General features: G+C 42.0%; 1 protein-coding gene across 1 annotated transcript in view; it reads right to left on the bottom strand.

The window, feature by feature from the left end:
* Window positions 1–24,907, bottom strand: part of ST8SIA2 (ST8 alpha-N-acetyl-neuraminide alpha-2,8-sialyltransferase 2) — a 213,066-nt gene that overhangs the window by 95,186 nt on the left and 92,973 nt on the right. Inside the window, exon 2 of the mRNA XM_066592826.1 lies at window positions 4,097–4,159. Within this exon, the coding sequence (XP_066448923.1) occupies window positions 4,097–4,159 (63 nt within the window). The remainder of the gene's footprint in view (window positions 1–4,096; window positions 4,160–24,907) is intronic.

The following is a 24,907-nucleotide window of genomic DNA, read 5'->3' as shown; positions in this document are numbered from 1 at the left end:
CTATCCAGTCCGTTCGTGGTGGAGGTAGACGCCTCCGAGTTTGGAGTAGGAGCGGTACTGTCCCAAGGTACCTCCACACTCACAAACCTTAGGCCTTGTGCCTACTTTTCCAGAAAATTCTCCTCTACAGAGCGTAATTACGACGTAGGTAACCGGGAGTTACTAGCTATTAAATGGGCTTTTGAGGAATGGAAGCACGTCCTGCAAAGTGCCCTCCATCAAATCACTGTACTTACAGACCACAAAAGCCTCATGTATCTAGACTCCGCCAAGAGGTTGAATGCTCGACAAGCCCGCTGGGTCGGGTTCTTTTCACGGTTCAATTTTGCAGTGACTTACAGAACTGGCTCGAAGAATGTTAAAGCAGATGCCTTGTCTAGGAGTTTTTGTACCCCGGAACCTGCAGAATCCGCCGAATTTGCATTCTATATTCATGACAATTTGTCTTCCCAAGTTTCGCCGTTTCTCTGTAATTATGGTTTCCATCCTCGATTTGCACTCTCTACTCCTCCTGTTTCGAACACTCCACCCGCTAATACTGCTATTGATGAACTGTGCACAGTTTGGGCCCAGGTTCATAAGAACCTTCAGGGTTCCCAGGAGAAGGTACTTAGGCAGTCTAATAAGAAACGCACTATCACTGCACCTTTTTTGGTTGGGGAGCAAGTTTTATTGTCTTCTAAGAATTTGAGACGGAAGGTTCCGTCTTTAAAACTTGCACCGCGGTTTATTGGTCCTTTTTCTATTTTGCAGGTTATTAACCCACTGGTTTATAGATTGTCTCTTCCTGGCTCCTGGAAGATTCATAATGTTTTTCATAAAAGCTTGCTAAAAAGATATGTGACTCCAGTTTTGCCCACCCGTGACCCGCCCTCTCCTACCCTGGTGCAAGGAGAATTTGAATTTGAGGTGGAAAGTATTGTTGACTCCAGGCGGGTACGGCGCTCTTTACAGTATCTGGTCCACTGGAGAGGGTTTGGCCCTGATGGACGGACGTGGGTTCCTGCCAGAGATGTTCATGCCCCACGTCTGGTCCGATTATTCCACAGGGCCTTCCCTCTTAAGCCCGCTCTGGGTCTTGGGGGTCCAGTGTCCCCCCGTAGAAGGGGGGGTACTGTTAGGATTAGCAGCATCTGCACTTGCTGCTGCATGTCTGGGATCTGCACTCGCTGCCTTTTGCCTAGGTCTGGCTGCTGGCAGACTCCCCGCCCCAATCAGCTGCAGGGGCGGGAGTTCTGACAGCATTTAAACCTGCCTGTTTCTCTCTAGCATTGCCAGTGTTAGTTTTGGATTTCCTGCTACACCAGCGTACTGCATACTTCTGACTTCTGACTCCTGTTACTGACCCTCTGCCTTTGGACCTGACGTTGCCTTTGCCTGACCCTCTTGTACCGCGTACCCTCTTGTTGCTGACCCGGATTGCCTGACTCTCCTTGCTGTTGTTTGTTCCAGTGCCTGTCCGTTCGTTAGTCCCCGTGTCCCCCTTCCTTAGTGAGTGTAGGGACCGTCGCCCAGTTGTCGCCCTGGGGCGTAGCCCAGGGGGGCAAGTAGGAAGGGACAGGGGTTGCGGGTATTTTCAGGGACCTCCAGTTTCCCGGACCCCGCGTCCTGACACATCACTGTTAAATATAGATTTTGGCTGGACAGATTATTATTTTAAGAACTGAGAACACGAGAAGGCACTATGCAGTATATCTATATGTACCCAATTCTATTGACTTAAAGGGGTTGTCCCGCGAAAGCAAGTGGGGTTATACACTTCTGTATGGCCATATTAATGCACTTTCTAATGTACATCGTGCATTAATTATGAGCCATACAGAAGTTATTCACTTACCTGTTCCGTTGCTAGCGTCCTCGTCTCCATGGTGCCGTCTAATTTCAGCGTCTAATTGCCCGATTAGACGCGCTTGGGCAGTCCGGTCTTCTCCCTGGTAAATGGGGCCGCTCGTGCCAGAGAGCTGGTCCTCGTAGCTCCGACCCGTCACGTGTGCCGATTCCAGCCAATCAGGAGGCTGGAATCGGCAATGGACCGCACAGAGCCCACGGTGCACCATGGGAGAAGACCCGCGGTGCATCGTGGGTGAAGATCCCGGCGGCCATCTTACTAAGGTAAGGAAGAAGTCGCCGAAGCGCGGGGATTCGGGTAAGTACTAAACGTTTTTTTTTTTAACACATGCATTGGGTTTGTCTCGCGCCGAACGGGGGGCCTATTGAATAAAAAAAAACCTGTTTCGGCGCGGGACAACCCCTTTAATACATGATTTGAAGTAAGGATTATATTCATCTGAATTATATTCATCAATCTTTTGAAAATTATACTTCATAAATTCTAGTGAAAAGCCAAAGACATTATTAAGCTTGAAATGATTACAGGAAGAGGTGAAGAAGTAATATGTATGTAAGGCAAATAAAAGGAATACACTCTTTTCCCCCTTCATTGCTGGGTCATATTTTTACATTTTCCACATAAAGAAAGAAAAACTGAATTCTAAAATAAATTTTTTTTTTATATATTCTGAAAGTAGACACCTGGCACACTGAAAATGCCACCCAGTACTTTACTCTTATGCAAAATTGCATAGAGATACTTATGAAAGTGTAATGTCTTATTTAAAAAAAAGTGCATAAAAGTTATTTGTAGCTAAAGGTTTGACCCAAACAGTTCTTACAAGCCTACATTTACAAGTAATTATCTTCACAAAATCACCAGAACGGAAGAACAAAAATATCTGTGATAATGGTAAACATCTGAGTCACAATTTTGCTGCAATCTTTCTGCCTGATGTCCATTGCAGCCTCCCTCCTCCCACCCCTTCTTTACATCGAACCAGAAAGCAAAACTTTCCATCCTGTTCCTGATGTCAAGCAAGTGCTACACTCTGAATAGCATGGCTAGTTTTGATCTTGCTAGCATTCGAAAGTTAATATTCTGTCTGATCATGTGCTATTGATCACCTATCCTCAGGAAAAGTCATCAATAGTTGATCATCAGCTGCTGAAGACTTCAGCCTATCAGCTGATTGGATGTCTGCTGTCAGCGCCACAACACACAGAGGTACAGGGTGGACGCAGATAGCATTGACCCCTGTATTGTGGCCGGTGCTTGTAATTGCAGTTCTCATTTATTTTAATGATCAGCTACGGTCTTGAGCAGTGAACCCAGCGGATCAACTATTGATGGCCTCTCCTGAGGATAGAACTATGATTGCCAGCACTCCGTCTTGTAGGTTGGGTGTACTCCAGCGATACTAGTGTGTGCTCTCTATCCTGAGAATAGGTTCTCAATAATATTTCCCTGGAAAACCCCTTTAATATGATACCGAGCAGTGAACTGGGTGCATAATAATATATACTGCATACATCCTTGGCAGTAAAAAGGTTAAACAAACATTCTATAAACACTTTTTGTAATATTCCTTTAAAAATACTAATGTGACTTCATATGAAGTTAAGAGGTCTTCTTCATTGAAACCAGGTGTTGTAAAGGTGTTACAATTCACATATGTTTGTTTATTTATTTATCTCACAAGGTCCGTCTCCCTATTGGCCGCCTGCAGACGAGCGGGTCGGATCCGGCAGCGAGAAATCTCGCCGCGCGATCCGACCCCAGAGCCTGCAGGGACGACCGCGTACTCACCCGCGCCTGGCGGCCCCGGCTCTTTGATGTGCCGGCTGCCGCGCAGCCGGCGCATGCGCAGACCGGAGCCAGCGGCCAGGTGAGTGCGTGCCCCGCAGGAAATTAGAACATGCCGCGGTTTGTTTGCCGCGCGAGATTTCGCGCGGCCAAACCGCGGCCGTCTGCATAGGAGTGCGTATTGTAATGCACTCCTATGCAGACTTTCAGCGGCGGAAATCCCGCGGGAAATCCCGCGGCGGGATTTCCACTCGTCTGCAGGCAGCCATTGCCTCACAATTTTACTGTATTTTGACACAACTGGGAATGAAGTTGCAATGAAGAAGAGCACAGATAGGTTGAGAATTGGACTGAGTGATAACTGTTTCCATTGAGGCAAGCAACACAAGTTAGGATTGCAACAGATTAATAGCTGCCTCACAGCCAAAACAAATGAACAAAAAAATCTCATTTACAAACCTATTAGATTTGCTATGTAAGCTTTCCACAGCTGATCTGATTGTGCCTCTTCCTCCAGTGCTCCTGCAAGACAAAAGACGATACATTATTTATCAAATTCTGTTACTGTCTGTAAGCTTTGCTTTAACAATCCGGTGATCCCTTATAGAGACCTGAGACATATTCTCTTCCTTGTCTTAGACCTGGTTACAATATCCATTTCTAGACAGGTTCTTGCTACACGGCTTTGAAATATAATGTAACCAGGAGACATGACATCAAATCCCATCAAGGAAAGACTATGCATTATTTAAGGTGCATTATTTCATTTGTCACCTCATGTAATAAGGGTCTTGAGGAGACACTTTCAGTGTGACATAAAAGAGCATGGATGCTATGTAATAAATGAATTAAAGCTCACCTATTATTTAAACGAAATGTATCATTTATTTAATGCCAGTTGCGTTCATTAAATGTAAGCATTGGAAAGACACACAGCATGAGCTTGCATTACCTGTGCAAACCCTACCGCAGGGTATGTATGCTTATTGCTGCTGTAATGATAAACATTAATGGTCAAAAAGTGTCAGTAGTCAAACAGTCTCCAGAAAGTGATGGAGTACAGTTCTTTCCCCAGAGACCAGACAGTGACAAGGGAAATGTATGCAGAGCCTTATCTCTGTCTAGTTTTACTATGCTACCTTATAAAGAAGCCCAGCAGTTCTTATTAGATCCCTTGCCCTTTAATGATAATGAGGTGACCCTGCTGACCGTATGTCAGTCTACACAGCAAAGCTAACAAGTGAGCTGCAAAAAACAGATAATTAGTCTATTGCATGTGCTTCAGTGGTCAATGCGAAAACCTGAATATTTCAGCATTGTTTTTTATAGGCAGTCGCATGAAAAAAATGAAATGCCACTAATTATATTTTCTAAATATGTTGAACATAAAAATGTGATTTCAGTAATGCGTCACTTCCTGATTATACTGTTTATGCAAAATAAGTAAATGCAAATAGCATTCATTTTTCTGCGTTAGTAGTTTTGCCTTTTCATTTCAAGTGTATACCTAGTTTTCAATAAGTTTTCTAAAATACACCAGGTTCTAGTTAACCACTCATTTGCTGCTGTTTGCACCCTGTTTCATGTCTATAAGTTCTGATTTTCAGGTGGTCTTCGCAATTTTTCCATTGCCCTGCTGTTTGCAATCCGCTTTCATGCAGGAGATATGTAGCAAGTCTAGTATTTTGCCAGTAGTTCACTGTTCTGCACTTTCTTGCCCTGACATTCCATGCTGCATTGCACAGTCAAGGTCCGAACAGCAGGGGGCAGTATCTGAATGCTGGTCCCATTGCTCTTCCAAGATGGTTCAGGCATTCTGCAGAAATAATGAGTAAACCCAATATAATGTGTGCACACACCCACAGGCACACCCACCCACAAGAGAGACAGAGATTGTGGTGATTGCTATTACAGTTTCTTGCCTGCAGCCTTTGAGTGCGCGGGAGCTATCTGTGAAGATAATTCCTTCCCACTGCTAAGGAAACGCCTTCATTACTACGGAAGCTCTGCACTTAATGACAAGCAGTGGATTGCAGAGAAGCTGGAAGGGAAAACCCTTGCGGCAGCCACTTCAAACTTCATTAACAGTGGTGAAGCAGCACATTTTTAAAGGCAAGTATATAACAGAAATTATGAGACTAACAGAAGCTAGTAAATAAGCATAAGTTGTCTAAAATGAGACATATATTTAATATATGGGAGTAGACATTTTACCTGTTAAAATTAAAATGACCTGATAATTTACTTGTGGTCTCTTGTTTATTGTCTTCTGGATTAACATATTGTAAGTTATAAAGTACTAGTCATTCAGATAAGCCAATTACATTAGTGCACCTTACACTGTGAAATTAGGGTATATTCACACAAAGCCCCATTCATCTGAATGGGGCTCTGAGAAATTCATGTACTAGCTGTCACGGTGATAGCTTTTAGGGAGCCAACAGTCACCAACCTGTTTTGAATGGCAGGGGCAGATCACAGGGTCAAGGTTTTTCCAGCTCCTAGGATCTTGTACTTGTGCAAGATGGAGCCCAAATTGCATTGTGCACAGCCTAGAATGCTCAAACAGACTTCGCTGCCACTACTGACTGTTTCTGACATGTAGGTTAGCCACCTCTGTTTCCACCAATGCACACAGAATTAACACACTTTGGAGTTATGGATCGCTTCAAGCATGAAGAAAACTGACTAAATAAAGTTATTTTTCTAAAAGGGGTTAGAAGTGCTTCGGTAAAAATATATTAAAGGATTAAAGGGGTAGGGAACATACAAATACACAAAAACAGTATGAAAATAAAAAGGAATAAAATAATAGAAAATACCGGTCTATAAAGTTGTTACAAATAATCCTGGGGTGAGGAACACGTGAGAAGATGGACTCGCCTGCATTTAGATGCAACTCCTAGGTCTGACAATTTGGAGAGAGGATCCCCCTCAGTTTTAAAAGCCTTCTTTGAGTCATACCTTTACCATCCCCTTGTGAAACCATCGAAGGACTGGCTAAGTATATGCACAGCTCTTCTGGATTGAAACCCAATTTACCATTTTGACCAAATTTCCTTAGGAGGCCCTCTAATAAGAAAGCTATGGCTGCTATGTTCCATATCATGGTATGCGATAGATAACTAGTCGTTTAGATATGTAATTACATGGATTTCATGGGTCACACAGTAACAGGAGTGAATGTACTGCATCTGTGGTATATTCAGGTTTCAAAAATATAACTGCTGTTTAGCTGGGACCTTCGAATGACTTATAACCCCCGTTATTGATTTATTCTTTGTCCCATCTCAGTGGGGGAAAATCGCAGTCAGCATGTCTGGAGGATGCGTACTGGAGGGGCGGGGAGACAATCTGATCTCCTGCAAATGGCTAATTTTGTTATCAGTACAACAAAGGGCTTCCGTGCTGGACCCAAAAGGAGCAAATGTGCGAAAGGCAGTTGAATGAATATTGATTGGCAGGAAATAAACTTAACCATCTGCCTAAATCCCACTAACTTTCCCCAGACCAGAAGATGGCAGATGGACACACAGAGGTGGGTTACAATCTACCAGTATAATTTCATAACGCTTGTCACAGAAACAACCCGATTCAGATGAATTGAACTGGCAGAAACGTTTGCAACAAATCTGCCATGTGTGAATGCATCTAATGTATTTGCACCCATTAACTGGAATACAGATTAGAACATATTATATGTACTGTAAGGTGTATTATTCTCACAAAGTGGAGTATAGTTGTATTATTCCTAGACGATGGATACTAATTAAAGTAAGTATAGAAGTCACATTTTCTCTGATCGTATGAATAATATGATATCTAATGAATATCACAGGATATGTAGTTATTTTCACAGATAATTTTGATCCAATATCATCTTCGCCATAAATGAAATATTGCTTGCCAATATTTCTGAAATGCTGTTGTTAATCACGAGGAATCACTTGCACATCCAAAACCTGTATAGCCAATAAAATAGATTTCCATGACCCAGAATGATACGTTTTTTCACCATAGATATCTTGATAGTATCTCCCTCCTATCCCTCATGTTTCACTGCATTTATTTCCATTAGACAAATTGCTACCAATGTCTGAATTGTACTAAGCTGATAAACCTTCTTAAAAATAAGATATTTTGGGGTACTGCATATACACTATATGGACAAAAGTATTTGGACGCTGCATGTTTTTCAGAAAAAGTGCTTTATTCTTCTATTTAGTAATGTGTCGGCCCTCCTTCTGCTTGTATTACAGCAGTAACACGTCGAGGCAGACTTTCCACAAGTTCTCTGTAAGTCTGGGCAAGAATAGCTCACCATTCCTCGTGCAAGGCTGTGAGAAGAGATTGTTGTGAGGATGGGCGTGGGTGGCAGTGTCATACCCGTCGCTCCAGTTCTTCCCACCGGGGCTCGATCGGATGAATGAACAGTTATTACAAAATGAGGAGTTTTTAATTTTACCCATGTCTTTCCCAGCATACTGTTTGGCAAACTCAGTATTTGCAGATTTGCTGATTTTCTGCAGTGTCCAAATACTTTTGTCCATATAGTGTACAGTATGAAAGGAGTTATTCTCAGGATAGGTCATAAATAGTTGACCAGTGGGGGTCTGCCACTTGGGATCCCCACAATCAGCTGATCGCCAGGCTTGCTGCTGTCAGTACGGACAGTGGTGGAAGCAGATAGCACTATCCGCATTGCAGTGGCCTGGTTCGGTATTACAGCTCCCATTGGGGTGTTGTGCCTGTATATCAAACTGGGCCATTGCAATACGGACAGTGCTATCAGCTTCCACCACCATAGTCCGTATTGACAGTGGTTTTGGGAATCAGCTGATCAGTGGGGATCCCAAGCAGCAAACCCCTGCTGATCAACTAGTGATGGGCAATCTTGGTGATAGGTCATCAGTAGTATAAGTCCAGGTAACCCCTTTAAAAATGTCAGCAATAGTAGTAGATACATCCTACTAGATCAACCCCTAGGACAATATAAGCCAGTAGGATATAACACCATGGAAGTAACATTTTGCAGTATTTCTACTTAATATACTGGATAGTTTAGGTTTTAGTCTATATTGAGGATTAAGAATAAAGCTAGCTGTTCTGTGGATATAAATGTGATGGTTTTATTGGCGAGGAAAGAAAAATGTGATTACTGAGATAGATAACATAATTCAGAAATTCTGAATGTATCTGTTTCAATATGTCCTGAAATATAATGATGGACAGCTATGAAACAGGCAAGAGGTGCGTTGACATACATCATGAACGATTGCTGTATCAAGAAGAAAATCTTTAGTCATTTCTCATAAATTGTTTTTGAAGTGCAGCAATCTCATTGTCAAGCCATTTTATTGTCATTTATACCATGATGCATTGCACATTCCTTATGAATAAAATCAAGGCATATGGAATGAATAGGTTCGGTCAGATAATGACATCTCCAGTCCCATCACCATCCTGTTGTGCTAATGTTTCCAGTATATAACAATAGTACTGTTTACAATGGATGCTCCATTTTCAGGACCAATACAGGACTATTGATTGCTTAGTGTATGTTCTGCACAAACAGATTCTTGAAAGGTCACCTACAACATTTTCTAAATTATCTTTGCTCAGCTATTGGTTTTGCACCCTGCTGTGAGTAAATCTCAACAAAGAATGATGACAAATGGATGAAATAGTAGATTACATCCAAGACTAATACATTTTCTTTTTCTTGTTCCCGTTCAAAGCAAAGTTAATTTTCACATCAGTCCTATAGGAAGGAACACAAACCCTACAGATCCTAAAGACAGATCTAAGTTACTGGCTCTATAGGTAGTAGGAATAGGAAACAGTGTGAAAGAAAGCAAGACACATTCTCGAAATATTTTTTTCCAAAATGGCTTTGAAGAATATATGCAAATTTGAGAAACCTCAAGAAAATGCATTCTCTTTATCTAAAGCATGATGAACACATCTTAAAAGTGCTTCTCAGGGGGATATTATTGACGAACTATCCGTAAGATAGGTCAACAATAGTTGATTTGCCAGCATCCGCCCTTGGGACTTCCGGCCAATCAGCTGAGTAGGCGCCCACTGGAAGTGCCACTACATAGGTATTGGAGTGGAAGCTGCTTCTTCTACCTATTTGTAGTGGCCGGGGCATGTAACTACAGATGCAGCTCCCATTGATTTCAAAAGAAATCCCATTGATTTCAAAAGAAACCCGTCACCTGCCTAAAGCACCATAAACTAACTTATAGTGCTGTTAGGTGAATTGGCATTGACCCAGGTGCTGTATTTTTTGTATCCCCACCTGCTTCCTGGTTCTTACAGTGCTTGCTGCTGAAGTCAGCGCACTGGATGAAAATCTGACTCTTTTTAGAGTCATGTACACACACTTTCCTTTACAAGTCTGGGGGAAAATACATGCATGGGAACCAGGAATCAGGTGAGTATAAAAAAACAGTACACAACTCCCTCTCACCTCGCCTTACAACACCATAAGTTAGTTATGGTGCTTTAAGCAGCCAATCCACTATATTGATGACCTGTCCTGAGGAGAAGTCAATTGTATATCCTTGGAAAACTACTTTATACCTTAACAACTCCACCTGAATTCTAAAAATGAGTTTTAATTGACGTTAAACTCAATATCTTCAAACTCTCCTTTCCCTGCCATACTCACAGGGGTCCTAGAAGTTGAGCTCTACATTACATTTTAGAGGGTAAAATATAGACGATACATAATCATAGGTCAGAAGACAACAATTTAGGTCTCAAAAATGTCAAATTCTACCACTCCTAAGAAAGTATGTCTCCAAATAAGAGTATGACACTTATATATAGCTGTCCAATTAAGATATCCAAAACCATGACACTCAAGATATAATTATGCAATAAAAATATCCTACACGGTTCACCTGAGATGTTCGAGGCGCATCACAGAATTACACACATGGAGTCATAGTGGAAAGAGCAATTTAATAATGTGCCAACCAATGACAACCAACCAATGAAGATAGATATGTCTAATCCTCATTCACAAAAAAAGCCTAAAACCACAATATATTGATCCATACAAAACTGATTATCAATGATCAGAAAAAAGAACATTCAAAAAATAATGCTGTAGGGCAAAGGGTACCTTTAATATGGCAAGTGAATCCACAATAAAGCTAAAATGCAGATGAGTAGACGTATACCATGATAAAGCTTTTGTAATGTACATTTTTTTTCAACCTCTTCTGCACTCATCATAATGAATGACTACAATCACTTGAAAATTAAGTGAGAAGGGGTTGTTCTTACGTGCAGTCGACATGCGACTGGGAATGATCTTTTCTCTTTTATTTGAGTGTCATGGATTTGGATATCTTAATTGTACCTCCATCACTCGAAACACTTTTTACTCCAGAATCATTTCACCACTCTCACTGGGTCTTGCTCCACCCTCCTTTTTATATATTTGTAAAAGAAAAAGTCAAGGTGTTGCAGTGGTCCAGTTAAAGTTCAGACTTCAACCCAATTTGAAGGCTGTGACGAGACCTTAAGAGAGCTGTGCATAAGCCAATGCCGACAATCCTCAATAAAGCGAAGCAACGTTGTAAAGAAGAGTGGGCCAAAAGTCCACCAGAATGATGTGAGAGACTGATAAAGTCTACTGAGAACCAGGGGCGTAACTATAGGGGGGTTGCACCCACGCCCACGAGCCTTAGGGAACCCATAAGGCCTCTCTTCTCCATATAGGTATCCCAGTTCTATGAAAAAATCATTATAGTTGGGGGTCTTCTAAAAGGTTTTGCATTGAGGCCCAGAAGCTTCACGTTACACTTCTGCTGAGAACGATTACTTTAAGTTATTACTGCTAAAAGTGGTTCTACAAGCTATTGATTTATGGGGTGTAATTAATTCTTCCCACATTCCTTCTATATTATGTATTAGTTTTCGTTAAATAAATAATGACAGAGTGTAACTTGTCCTGCATTGATGTTCCTGGGAGGTTCTATTCACCCACTTAGAAGACCTTATGAACCAGATTTTTTTTTAAAATTAATATTGTCTTGATGCGTAAAAGCAGAGAAGCCAAATCGGGTGTTCTACGTTTTTCTCATGATTGTTTCTAATGACATGCATTATTTGCTCATTACGGATGTAATGCATGTCTATTTTATTTAGAAAGACTTCCACTATCCTCTGTGAGCCGTATGAAGAGAACATTAGAAGAAATTCGATACAGCTTTCACCTTTTGCCTATCATATTGAATAACTAGATCATTTTTCTAAGCTTGGACAGAAATATGATGTACACAAATTCTATTACTTTGCTCTACACCCGAGAATTATTGATCCTTCTGTTCACCCTTAGAAGCTACCCTACAGGCCTACCATATAATTCCATAATTTAGTGCATTACTGCCTCACATTTCTCCTGAACTTGCCATGTGAATCTGGCTTCTCGGTATAACTTGCATCTATGGCATTTTTTCATCTGTGACATATTCCAGACTCTAGCACCTTGTGTAAAATCAAGTATACAATCTGTCCAAGAATCTCCTATTGCTGAACTATATGATGGACACAAATTATTATGTCAAGCACAAAGGAGATTAATACAGACCTCTAATACACTATAAAAGTACTGAAAAGAGAGTTAAAAAATAAATCTCATGTTCTAATAGTCTTGGAGTCATCTGGCACTTGTGCTTTCAGTGCTCTGTGCAGGCAAGCTGGATAAGCATGAACCTGCTAATGCTATTGGGGTATGTTCATATGGGGCAGAAATGCTGCAGAATGTCCACACTGGAAAATTCCATGAAAAACTCTGCAGCATTTTCGTATCCAAAACAGAGTCAAAATTTCCAGGATTTTGACTCGAAAACAGCTGTTTGACTGGGGGATCACATGAATGTCAGCGGCGGTGCTTAGTTGCAGTTCCCAACGTGTTCTGCGCTGTGGGTACCGATGAGAAGAACACTGTATGGGCTGAAATCAGTTGTGGATCCTCAGCTGATTTTGAGTCAAAATCCACATCAATGGTGCAGATTTGGACTCTGTCTGTGATGCAGAAATGCTATGGATTTTTTGCCGTGGAATTTTGTGCTGCGGAAAAACTGCAGCATTTCTGCTACATGTGAATGTACCCTTAAAGGGGTTGACCATGATTAGAAAAATATGGCAGGCATCTTCTAGAAACCGCACCACAGATATCCATTGGTTGTATTTGGTATTCAGATCCACTGAAGTAAATTTTGCTGAGTTGCAGTAGCATTCGAACTACAGCTGTGGCACCATTATTGGAAGAAACCAGTCATGTTTTCTAATCCTGGATAACCCCTTTAATTTTGGATCATAATAAAGGGAGACACTCTGGCTGGCATTATTCATGAATGGCACACTGGCTAGCTCTGTTAAAGGAGCACAATGACTGTCATTATGAAAGGGCTACTCCAGTGAAAACACATTTTTCCATCCCTGTACACTCTAATGGTCTCCTCAGTATACTGCAATCACTTTCATGCAGTACAACGTCCTGTATGATGCTTATCAGGTGCCATTTTTATGTTATTTTCACTTTCACATCAATTCCATGATGCATCAGCACACCATTACATGATCAGCTACAGCTTATACCATCTCTGCAACACAGCTATTACTATCTATGTTTCATATTAACCTAAATAAACTGCAGACCTCCTAATTATACAATCAGGAGAATGAGCTATGATCTCCTCTATTATAACTGTTTAACAGGAGCCTCAAATCATCATTAGTAACTGTGACTGAGGTGTCTTTGTCCTCTTCTAAGCACTTTTTGTGGTATGGTCCAGAGAATAGCATCACACATACTGAGAAAGTGACTATAAACTGAATACAGATCCCCAAGTAAATCAGAGCAGGTCAGAATTGAAATTACATAACTATTCAAGGAGAAGAAAATGAACAGTTTCAGATGGAAAGGAATAACTAATCAGGGTAACACTAGCTTACTTACATATACTAGGGGGATAGCTACATAATAAGTGAAAAAAAAATCAATGGATTGGCCATTTAAGGCATAGTTAGTCTTGGAGGGACAGACTTGAAATATTTCCATGACATGCATAGTTTATCTGAAAATACTTTTTAAAACTTGATGACTTCCATAGAAATCAGTGTTGGACTGTGATAACCTGGACTGGCCAAACTAAATCATTCTGAGACGTCACCCTCCACCCACAGTATACAAAACTTGTAAGCTTGTGTATTTTTTTTACTAAAAGGGAAAAAAAATCAACGAGGAAAGGTATTAAAAATTAGCCCTATATGTCATTAAGAAAGCAGCAAAAAATAATTTTGGCAGCCCAAGAAAAAAAAAAAACAGGGCCAGAAAACCATCACATGCTTAAAATCGCTAAAAAGTCTTGTTTAGAGATGAGCGAGTATACTCGCTAAGGCTAACTACTTGTCTCTAAAGATTCAGGGGCCGGCGGGGGAGTGCGGGGAGGAACGGAGGGGAGATCTCTCTCTCCCACCCGCTCCCCCCTGCTCACCACCGCAACTCACCTGTCACCCGCGCTGGCACCCGAATCTTTACAGACGAGCGGGAGGATACTCGACTAAGGCACTCGCTCGAGTAGTTAGCCTTAGCGAGTATACTCGCTCATCTCTAGTCTTGTCTCATTGGACCAAAACACTCGGGTCCTTGAGGGGTTGAAGGGTTCTTAAAACTTAGCCCTTCATCTTGGAAACAGGAATTAAGTGATACATCCTTAGAGGGACAATATACAGTCCTCTACAGCAGCGGTCTTCAACTACGTATATTTTAACCTTTCTTTTTTATGGTTGAAGCTATAGAAGCAGTTCACACACTATACTGCTTCCTCCATTGCAGGTGATCAGCAGTGTAATTGCTGTTGGCTATGTATGCAGAAGCTAAAATTTTAGTACCCGCCTGCATAGTCGATAAAAGCTGCAGCAACTTCATAAATTCACAAATGGCATAAATTCTATTCTATATAATTTCAGAGACAAACTGATATATTCTGTACCTGGTGGGAAAGTTTCTATGAAAAGAGATTTTCATTAGACCTAAAAAAGAAACATTATTTGATAAGATGGAAATGAGACTGTAGAAAGAAAAGAATGATGGTCAGTTAGGAGGTATTAAACCACTATGAAAGGCAACAGTCTAGCCTTAGAACGACTCTGTGCCCCTACAGCCTATTGTGCTGATAGGCATACTCCTATTTCTCAGCATGGTATTTTCCTTATCCCGCAGTCTGTTGGAATAAACTGCCGTCATAAATACATAATTACAATAATTTGTATCAAAAAGTCATTGATAAAGGTCCAGCTCAACTGCTCGTTCCATAAGCATTGCCTGCGATACATTGTAAATGTTCCCACAGCAGTCTCTGAATCTATTCCTACAATCTCTCCTAAGTCTGTTCTTTCTACTCATGGAGTTCTGTCTAATATCTTCGTCATGGATCGCTTCCAGAAAAGCCATAAAACAGGTTCAAATAATGGGACCAGCTCATTATTTGTGAATTGGAAGATAAGTGAATCCAGCATTTGGCGGCACTGATGTTAGCCCGCAGGCTACAAAAATATGTTTTTTTCTAAATAATGTTGTCAACCTTGTGGCTCCTCAATTTACTGCACAATGTACACGGAGTGAAGGTTACATGGATGGATCAGATTTTATAGTTTATTTAAATTGTTGTCATTTTAAATCTGTAGACAAAAATGGAACAGCAAGGGTGTAAATCACGATAAAGTGGAGAAAGGGAGAAGAGTAAAGTGCTTGCTCCACTACAGAGAACATCACAGGGCTGGCTGATTTACATTTGTCAATTGGTATGTTGCTGTATTTTTCATCTGCTAGCAAATTGAACATGTTAATGATGTTCCAACTCTTTGTAAGTTTTCTCCAATTACTTATTGAAACCTATGCAGTAATAGCAAATCTTAACCTTGGATGTATTATTACTTTCACAATGGACTTGTTATATATTGTGTATGTTGTAGATTGCATAAGAGCTAATACAAAGAGAATTAATTGTAACAAGACTGTAATTAAAGCAGTAAGAAGTACTGTAACTTTTTTAACCAATCAGCGTGTATGAAACAAATGGACAAATGAGGCTTCTAATATTGAGGCCTTCACAATTTGCATAGCACACGCTGAATAATAAATGTTTCATAAATATCAAACTGATTTACGGTGTTCGACGCCAATTTCATTAAACTACCAGGATTCCATTGCTGAAACATCTTTAATATTCTTTTATTAGGATGACATGGCTGTAAGGCATAAGACACCTAATACATCCCATCATGTCTAATAAATCGGAAGCACATACAAGCAGCTAACTAATTCCGTGGGGTGTACAGAGTTCACCTACCATGTTTCTCCAAAAATAAGACACTGTCCTATAATAATTTTTGCCCCAAAAGAGGCACAGTTTCTTACTTTCGGGGGAGAAGGCTTATACTCACATGGTCCGCGGCGTCCCTGCAGTGTCCTCCACTCTGACATCTCAGCTTCTTCCTGGTGACGGGGCTTCGTGAGGCATAGGGACACCGCGGACCAGGTAAGTATTGATTTTTTTTTTTAATGCAGGTTAGCTAGGTCTTATTTTCGGGGGGGGGGGGTGTTATATTTCAAGCCTCCCCCGAAAGCCAGGATAGGTCCTATTATCAGGGTAGGTCCTATTTTCGAGGAAACACAGTAGCATATCTATTGTGATATAACTGGAATGTAGCATTTACATCAGCTGGCAGGTTCATTAGTAACGCCCACACATCAGACTTGTCTTCAATCAAAGGTACGGAAAGACACTGCAGTCATTCTTTGGTCATAGTCCTCACTGACTAATACAGAGAGAAATATACGACGACCATCTATATTGCAGTGTAAGAAGAAGTTTCTTCTTATACATGGGAGGGAAGTGGTTTTTTAAAGGGCCATTCTGGCATTAAACACATTTTTCCATGCCTACCCCCCTCATCAAATTGTCTATCACGCTGAGGTTATACAATTTTTACCTGCTGAAGGGACAGTTTAATTATCATTAGCTCCTATATTCTTCTAAGTATGCTAGAATTAGCTGTTATCTCCTCTATTTTAACTGTGTGACAGGAGCTATATCATCTGTAACGGTGATAGGAGTGTCTGCGGTAGAATATTGTAATAGCATCACACAGTCTGAGACTCTGACTAGGAAATTAATCTTTAACCCCACGTAGATCTGAGCTGCTCAGAATTGAGATCCCATGACCATCTGAGGAAAAAGAGGCTAGGAGTTTCAGACAGAAGGAAATAACTAACCAAGGTAACATTATCTCACATATATACTGGGAGGCGAGCTACATAATGAATAAATTTTTAAAAATCACCGGAGTAGCCATTTAAGTAAAAAGTATATCAACAAATGAAAATGTTTTTTTTTTTTTTAAATCAATGTCAAGTGTTACTAATTTATAAACAAATAAAGCAACAATGTAGCGAAATGGCAAACATAAAAGAACAGTTTGCTAAGGTAAAAAGCTTAAAGGGGTTGTCTTGCGGCAGCAAGTGGGGTTATACACTTCTGTATGGCCATATTAATGCACTTTGTAATGTACATCGTGCATTAAATATGAGCCATACAGAAGTTATTCACTTACCTGCTCCGTTGCTGGCGTCCCCGTCTCCATGGATCCGTCTAATTCTGATGTCTTCTTGCTTTTTTAGACGCGCTTGCGCTGTGCGGTCTTCTTCCTGGTGAATGGGGCCGCTCATGCCGGAGAGCTGGTCCTCGTAGCTCCGCCCCGTCACGTGTGCCGATTCCAGCCAATCAGGAGGCTGGAATCGGCAATGGACCGCACAGAGCCCACGGTGCACCATGGGAGAAGACCCGCGGTGCATCGTGGGTGAAGATCCCGGTGGCCATCTTGGTGAAGGAAAGAAGAAGGAAGAAGGAAGACGTCGCAGAGCGGGGATTCGGGTAAGTAATAAAACATTTTTTTTTTAACACATCCTTTGGGGTTGTCCTGCGCCGAACGGGGGGCCTATGGAAAAAAAAAAAAAACCTTTCGGCGCGAGACAACCCCTTTAAGGCCTCATGCACACGGGCGGATTTTTGCTGCGGAATACGGAGTGGGCGTCCAGGTTCTGCAGCAATAATTCTCCATAGCATGCTATGAAAAAATGATTCTTTATGCACGAGCAGAAACATAATGCTGTTTCTGCTTGCAGATGAAAAATTGCAGCATGCCCTATTTTCCTGCAGATCCCGCACGGATGGCTTCCATTGAGGTCATTGTACGCTGGCCGGCCCATGGCCCATCCGCTATTGCCATTGCGGACAGGCTGCAGATTTCACAGAAAAAGCAGGAGTTAAAAAAAAATAATCTGTACTGCACATGTACATGCGGACCATCCGCAGTGCAGACAAGAAGGAGAAAATACAGGTATGCACGGATGTCGGCTGGGCACAGGGTCGGATTCTGCTGCGAGCTCCTGCATGCGGAATCCAACCCACCCGTGTGCATGCGGCCTTAGGCCACTCTCACACAGGCGTTAGTAAAAACGCAGTATTTGTAAACACAGTGTTTTTACTAGGGCAGAGCTGCTTTGTGTGAGCATTTAGTGTGAGCATTTGCCTGCATTGTTACTGCGATTAAAATAAAAAATAACCCCAGTCACCATTGTTCCGGGACTGGAAAAAGCTGCAGTGATCATGTGCTGTTCAGAATACACATAACTGCTCAGCTAATCAGTCTTCAGTGGTTATGTGCCATTCATGGTAGTGTGTTCATGTATACAATGAACAGGAAGCAAGAGGGGAGAGTGCTGCCCCACTACTCTCATCACCAAACTAAGACTTGCCCCCAAAATGCAAAGAATTGGCCCAAGATTTCCAGATGATTAGGACTAGAGATGAGCGAACTTACTTGGTTCGGGTGTTTTTGGACCCGAGCACCGCTTTTTCCGAGTAACTGACTACTCGGACGAAAAGATTCGGGGTGCGCCGGGGGTGCGCGGGGGGTTGCAGAGGGGAGTGGGGGGGGGGGGGGGAGAGAGAGCTCCCCCCTGTTCCCCACTGCTACGCCCGGCTCCACCACGCCGCCCCCCGAATCTTTTCGTCCAAGTAGGCAGTTACTCGAAAAAAGCGGTGCTCGGGTTCAAAAACACCCGAACCGAGTAAATTCGCTCATCTCTACTTAGGACTATATAAAGGCACAGTGCTGCGCCACAGTGGGTGGCAGAGCAGCAGGGACTGTGTGTGAAGTAAAGAGGTCTGTGAAGAAGAAAGGGGAGCTGCTGTTCACTTCCATGAATGTAGAGGAAGTCAAAAACTGTACTGGATGCAGAGAGGCTGGCAGCGGGATATAGGATGCTGCCTTTTACCTGGAGCAGGGAGAAAAGAGAAAGCAAGTCAGCGTTGTATCTCCAACTCAACAGAACACCTGGACAGTGAAATAAATGACTCGGACCTGTAGTCGAGGAGCACTCCTGTCCTGACTCTGGTTTAGCTTAGACCAGTTGAAGTGAGTACTCCCACGCGACATATTGCAAGTGAGGCCGGCCTCAAATTGACTGTAGATGTGCACACCATTAGAGACACAAATAATTGATTAACTGGACTGTTGTGCAGGATTGGAACCATTTAAATGCTTGTGTCTACAAAATGTGTCAGAGCCATCAGTACGTGAGCTGCTACAATAGTGGTACATAGGCTGGGATTCAGATGCCTTCGACTGTGTTGCTAGAAATAAAGTGTCAGGATTGATTTTCTACTGTTTCTGCATTACTATTATTTTGTTTAGTGCATAAAGTATTAATCCTAGGATTTCATTAGCTGTAGCTAGCAGCAGGTGATTTTACGGTAAAGGTTGACTATAATTATAATATGACTCATTTTCATTTTTCTTTTTTTGTTCGCAGATAAATATTGTATCATTTGTAACTCCTTCTCCTGCATCGTAACCTGAATCTGTGTTGTGATACCACCTACATGTAACATGCACATGACCACTGCAGCTTTGTTCAGGACTGGAGTGGTGGGGACCAGGGTTTCCTGCACTGGACAGAGGGCAAATATAACAGAGGATAAGAGAGGAAGTACTGCACTGTATTGCTCATGTGCAGTTCAGAGTACCAAAAGTGTGTGTCTGTCGCCTTCAGCAGACTTTCTTTGGCACTTTAAGTGAGAGAGAGGTTGGTTGTGGTAAGTTGTAGGACCTGTGAGCTGTGGGCGGAGCTACAGCGTTGGCCAGTAAATAAGCTCTATGCATGTTGGCTGTTGTAGGTAACAGTCTGGTTTTATGTTTACTGCGGAAGTGATGCAAGTAAACATATTGGTAGATCGACGGTAGCATTGGACAAAGAAGAGGGTCTAGAGCAGCAGATAAAAGGCTTCCGCTACTTTTAGCATTTTCAGAATTTCCATTTTGTGCCTGGGAAAACCCCTTTAAATTTGAAAGAGGTTGTAATTTCCACAAATTTGTGATGAAGTTTTTAACCCTTTCCAATCCACTGTCTGACATCTAAAGACATTCTATTTGAAGGCTGTACAGCTCCAATGTTGGAAGACGTCCAGCAGGGTATTCTTACTGTATATTACTAGACGCTCTGTTGTCGGGGGCCTCTCTAGCATGTCCCATACCGCAGTACTGGCTCTAGCCAGCAGATGGCACCATTGTATTATGGCAGAAAGAGAAAGCCCCCTAGGAAACCCTGAATCCAAAATTTGATTGCAAAGGGTTAAAAACAATACTAAAACTAAACCAGACACCTAAATTTGACTTGGTAAGTAGAGTTCACAAGGACTTTCATTGAATGATGGCCTCACAGTGGTGCCTTAAAAAGATCTCGGTTTCACCTACCATTTGTCTGACAATGAGCTTCATTTATTGGATGGGCTATGGGAGTGAATTATAATTTTAAAATAATTCTGCAGATCTAAATTCACATAAATTAAACATTTCAAAGGATGAGCAAAGCAAATAACCCGCTTCTACATATTTTACTGACTCAAACCAGGTATATTTTCCCTGCAAACCGCCACTGTACATTTCCATTCTTGCTCTCAGCACTACAGCTAGAACAAATCTTGAAATGCTGCATTACTGTAAAAGACTATGTCTAATTTGACTATGACTCTTGATCTTGGGTCCTGTCACTCCGCCTTGCGTGCAGAAGGATCTGAGTGCATATGTTATGCGTCTTGTGTCGCTTGGCCTTCAGCGGCACATGAGCTTATGACAGTTGAATTCATGTCACTTCTTGTTACTAATAACCTAGAGTCACACACAATCTGCTTAGCCTTCTCGCTATATGCGCCAGATAGACTTTTCTGCTCAAGCAGGTTAATCTTCAGCAAACACCCTGTTTTTTAAGCCTCTGACATTTTCGCGTATCAAGTATAGTCATTTAGTAACTAGATCCATTGGTTATATAATGTATGGAAATCCTTATCTTCTTACGATGGAAACTACTACGATGGTTGTGATATGCACAAAGACACCCCTTATCAAAATTCAAATGGGATTTTATGATAGTGTTCATATAATGGTCGCATATCATCTGAACCTGTAGATTTCTGCAGGTCTGGATGATCATGTAATATGTATGAGAGCCCCCCTTCCTATGGCAGATGTCAGGGGAGTTAAGGATCAGGCAATTGGATTTCAACTGCCAAATCCTTTTGATCTTGGATTCCTATCTGGTGTAAAAAAAAAAAAAAAAAAGAAATATAATATATATATATATATATATATATATATATTCACCTCTTCGCCACTGCCGGGGCTCAGGCGTGTCTAGCTGCTTGAGTCGCATTGCTGTAATGAAGTTCTTTCAGCAGTATTTTAAATCCCTGCCTGCTGAAAGGGCTGCATCTGATTGGCTAAGTGTTCAGCCAATCACAGGCAGCACTGTGATGGATTCAATGAATGGCTGAGCGCTGCTTGTGATTGGCTGAGAGCTGTGACCAATCACAGGCAGTGCTCAGCTGTCATTCAATGAATGGCTGAGCACTGCCTGTGATTGGCTGAGTGCTCAGCCAATCAGACGCAGCCCTTTAAGCAGGTGGGGATTTTTTAATCCCCACCTACTGAAACAACTTCATTACAGTGACAGGACCCAAGCGGCTAGACGAGCCTGTGCCACGGCAGTGGCGGAGAGGTTAGTATAGATTTTTTTTTAATTTTTTACACCAAATAGGAATGATTTTTCAGGGAAGGGCTTATATTTAAAGCCCTTCCCTGAAAATCACTGCAGGGGTTGCCGGCAGACCATTGCTTTCAATGGGGCTGCTGGCAGCAGCCACAGCCCCATTGAAAGCAATGCTGCATGGACCTGCATTCACACGTGTTTGTGCACATACGTTGGTGTGCCGGTTTTGTGCACACCTATGTACGCACCAGCACACGCTTGTGTAAATGCACCCTTACTATGTATGAGTGCAGTTAGCTGTATTAGGGTGTTTTCACATATATCAGAATATTCCGCAATACACAGCAGAATATTCCGCTGCATGGAAACATCAGCACCAAAATCTGTACGCCTAACATGCGGATTTTGGCACGAATTAAAAGTGGCTAAATTCCACTGCAAATCCACATCAAAATTTGCATGTCAGACATATGGATTTGGTGTGGATTTCCATGGCGGAATATTCTGGTACATATAGAAGTGCCCTTAGGTGTTCACTGATATACTAATCACTTGAATTTAAAGGCTTGCTTTAAGCACAGTGGGTCACTTCACATTACTGAAAACAGGCTTTGGATAGATGGTGCTTAATTTACAGTAAGTAGAAGCCTCCAAGATTTCAAGTGTTAATCCTCTATAATTCTCAAAGACTTGACTCCGGTGTGTGCCTGAAACGGATGAGACAGTAAACTACACTGCAGAAGTTAAACATTGCAGGCGGTTCGACACTACAGAATACGTATAAATGAAGATAATAAAAGAATTGCTTGCTCAGCATTACCCACCGTAATATAAGAATATTTATTGTAGATTTAAATCCAGCCCGAGTTCATTCGCTAGAGCTACCTCTGGATGACTTTGATTCTACACATAGAGAGTCCGTGAATAGTTTGGGCTGTACAGCTGGCGTTAATCCAGTTGCGAAGCCTAAACCATGAATAATGATTGTGTCAAGTGTACTAGCCTTCTATTAATAGCAAGCGAGCCTTGAATCCCTAAGCCTTGCACGGAATTTATATACATGAAGACTAAACGAGGATATATCAAACAGGAATGTAAAACAAGATTCCAGAATTGCCTGCATGCTATACTGTTTTGAATACCAAATACAAACCTTGACATTTGTTCAGCAGAAATAACAACCATGTATAGATATAATATTACAGCCGTAGCTAGAATAGAAGAATAGATAACATAAAAATATATACTGTAGTAAAGTTATACAGTGTCGTGATGTTTGATGTGATATGGATGTGAAGGGGTAAAGATTAAAGATGAGCGAACACCAAAATGTTCGGGTTCGCGTTATTCGAAACGAACTTCCCGCGATGTTCGGGTGTTCGTTTCGAATAACGAACCCCATTGAAGTCAATTGGCGACCGGAACATTTTTGTATTTCGCCGATGCTCGCTAAGGTTTTCACGTGTGAAAATCTTGGCAATTCAAGAAAATGATGGGAACGACACAGCAACGGATAGGGCAGGCGAGGGGCTACATGTTGGGCTGCATCTCAAGTTCCCAGGTCCCACTATTAAGCCACAATAGCGGCAAGAGTGAGACCCCCCCCCCCCGCACTGTCAGCATAACGATCGTTCTCCTCTGCCACAGCTCTCCTGCCCCTGAGCCAATCAGAGGCAGCCCTCACTCACCCATTCATGAATTCATGAATGGGTGTGAGTGAGGGCTGGCCTCTGATTGGTCAGGCTGTGACCATTCAGAGGCATCTTATTCAGCAGGCGGGGATTTTAAATCCCCGGCTGCTGAATACTACTCACAGCTGTTCAGAGCAGTTCAGGAGAACTGCAGCCTGCCGCGCTGAACTCCGTCTGCCGGCACCAGGTGAGTATATATATATTTTTTATTTTTACACATTTCTGGATGAATTGCAGGGAAGGGCTTATATATTTAACCCCTTTCCGACAATTCATCCCGCGATCGCCGGCAGCCCATTGCATTCAGTGGAGTCGGCTGTATTGCCGGTTCCATTGAATTCAATGGGCAAACATCGTTCTTCTCTGTCACAGCTGTTACAGCTGTGGCAGAGAAGAAGGATTTGTCTTCTATATGTTCTCAATGGGGTTGGCGCTGCTGCCGCCGGCCCCATTGAGCGCATATAGAAAAGATTTCTCAGGGAAGAAAGTTAAAGTAACCCGAACATCCGAACATCGTGTGGTGTTCGTTACGAATAACGAACATCCCGAACACCCTAATATTCGCCCGAGCATCAAGCTCGGACGAGTACGTTCGCTCATCTCTAGTAAAGATCCATTCACACTGCCATATCTTTGGGCCTTGTGCTATCCAGGCAGCCCTAAACATGTATGGAGGCATCCAGGGGGTCCTACTACTGACTGGGGGCATCCAAGGTTCCTAATACTAAGTGGGGCCATAGAGGAGGTCACTATTACTATTTGAAGTCACAGAGGGCGTAGAGGCACCATGGGGGTCTTGTTACTTATTAGAGCCACACAAAGGGTTCCATTACTAGGTGGGGCTACACAGGTAGTCCTATTGATAAGTTAGGTTCCCCCACTAATATGGGATCATAGCGGTCACATTATTACTATAGGGGTTACTAAAAAGTTTCTTTTTTCTTTTTTTTTTATATTTGTATTTAGATTTTAAATTGTTAAAAAGAAATGGATGAAAAGTAACGACCTTAAGTCAAATTTCCAATACAATAATAAAAGTAACAGAACTAATAGGTGACCCATGAACAAGGACAACTAAAAAGTGAGGAATAATTAGAGTGTATTGGTAATGTAACAAATACACTTACATAACCACAGCATATGATCTTTTATGTTGAGAAGGGTCAGATATTGACTAATGGCCTGGCCTAAGCCAAACTGGGGGAAAGAAAGGAAGGGGAGCGGCAAGGGAGGAAAAGAAAGGAAAAGAAGAGGTGGCAATCTCCTCTCACGCAGCCAAGAACCCAGACAAGAAGGAGACCACAACTCTAAAATATAGGGGTCCCAATTATAGGGAAGCCAGAGACTTGTTATTTTGTGAGGGGAAGACGTAGTCCAACCATGGAGTCCAGACTCTCAGGAATTTATCATGTCTGTCAGCCATAATGGACGTTAATGTCTCAT

This window comes from Eleutherodactylus coqui, chromosome 2 (assembly GCF_035609145.1).
Source record: "Eleutherodactylus coqui strain aEleCoq1 chromosome 2, aEleCoq1.hap1, whole genome shotgun sequence".
Lineage (NCBI taxonomy): Eukaryota > Metazoa > Chordata > Amphibia > Anura > Eleutherodactylidae > Eleutherodactylus > Eleutherodactylus coqui.
The sequence above is the reverse complement of the archived record's forward strand: the minus strand, read 5'-3'. Positions and strand labels throughout refer to the sequence as shown.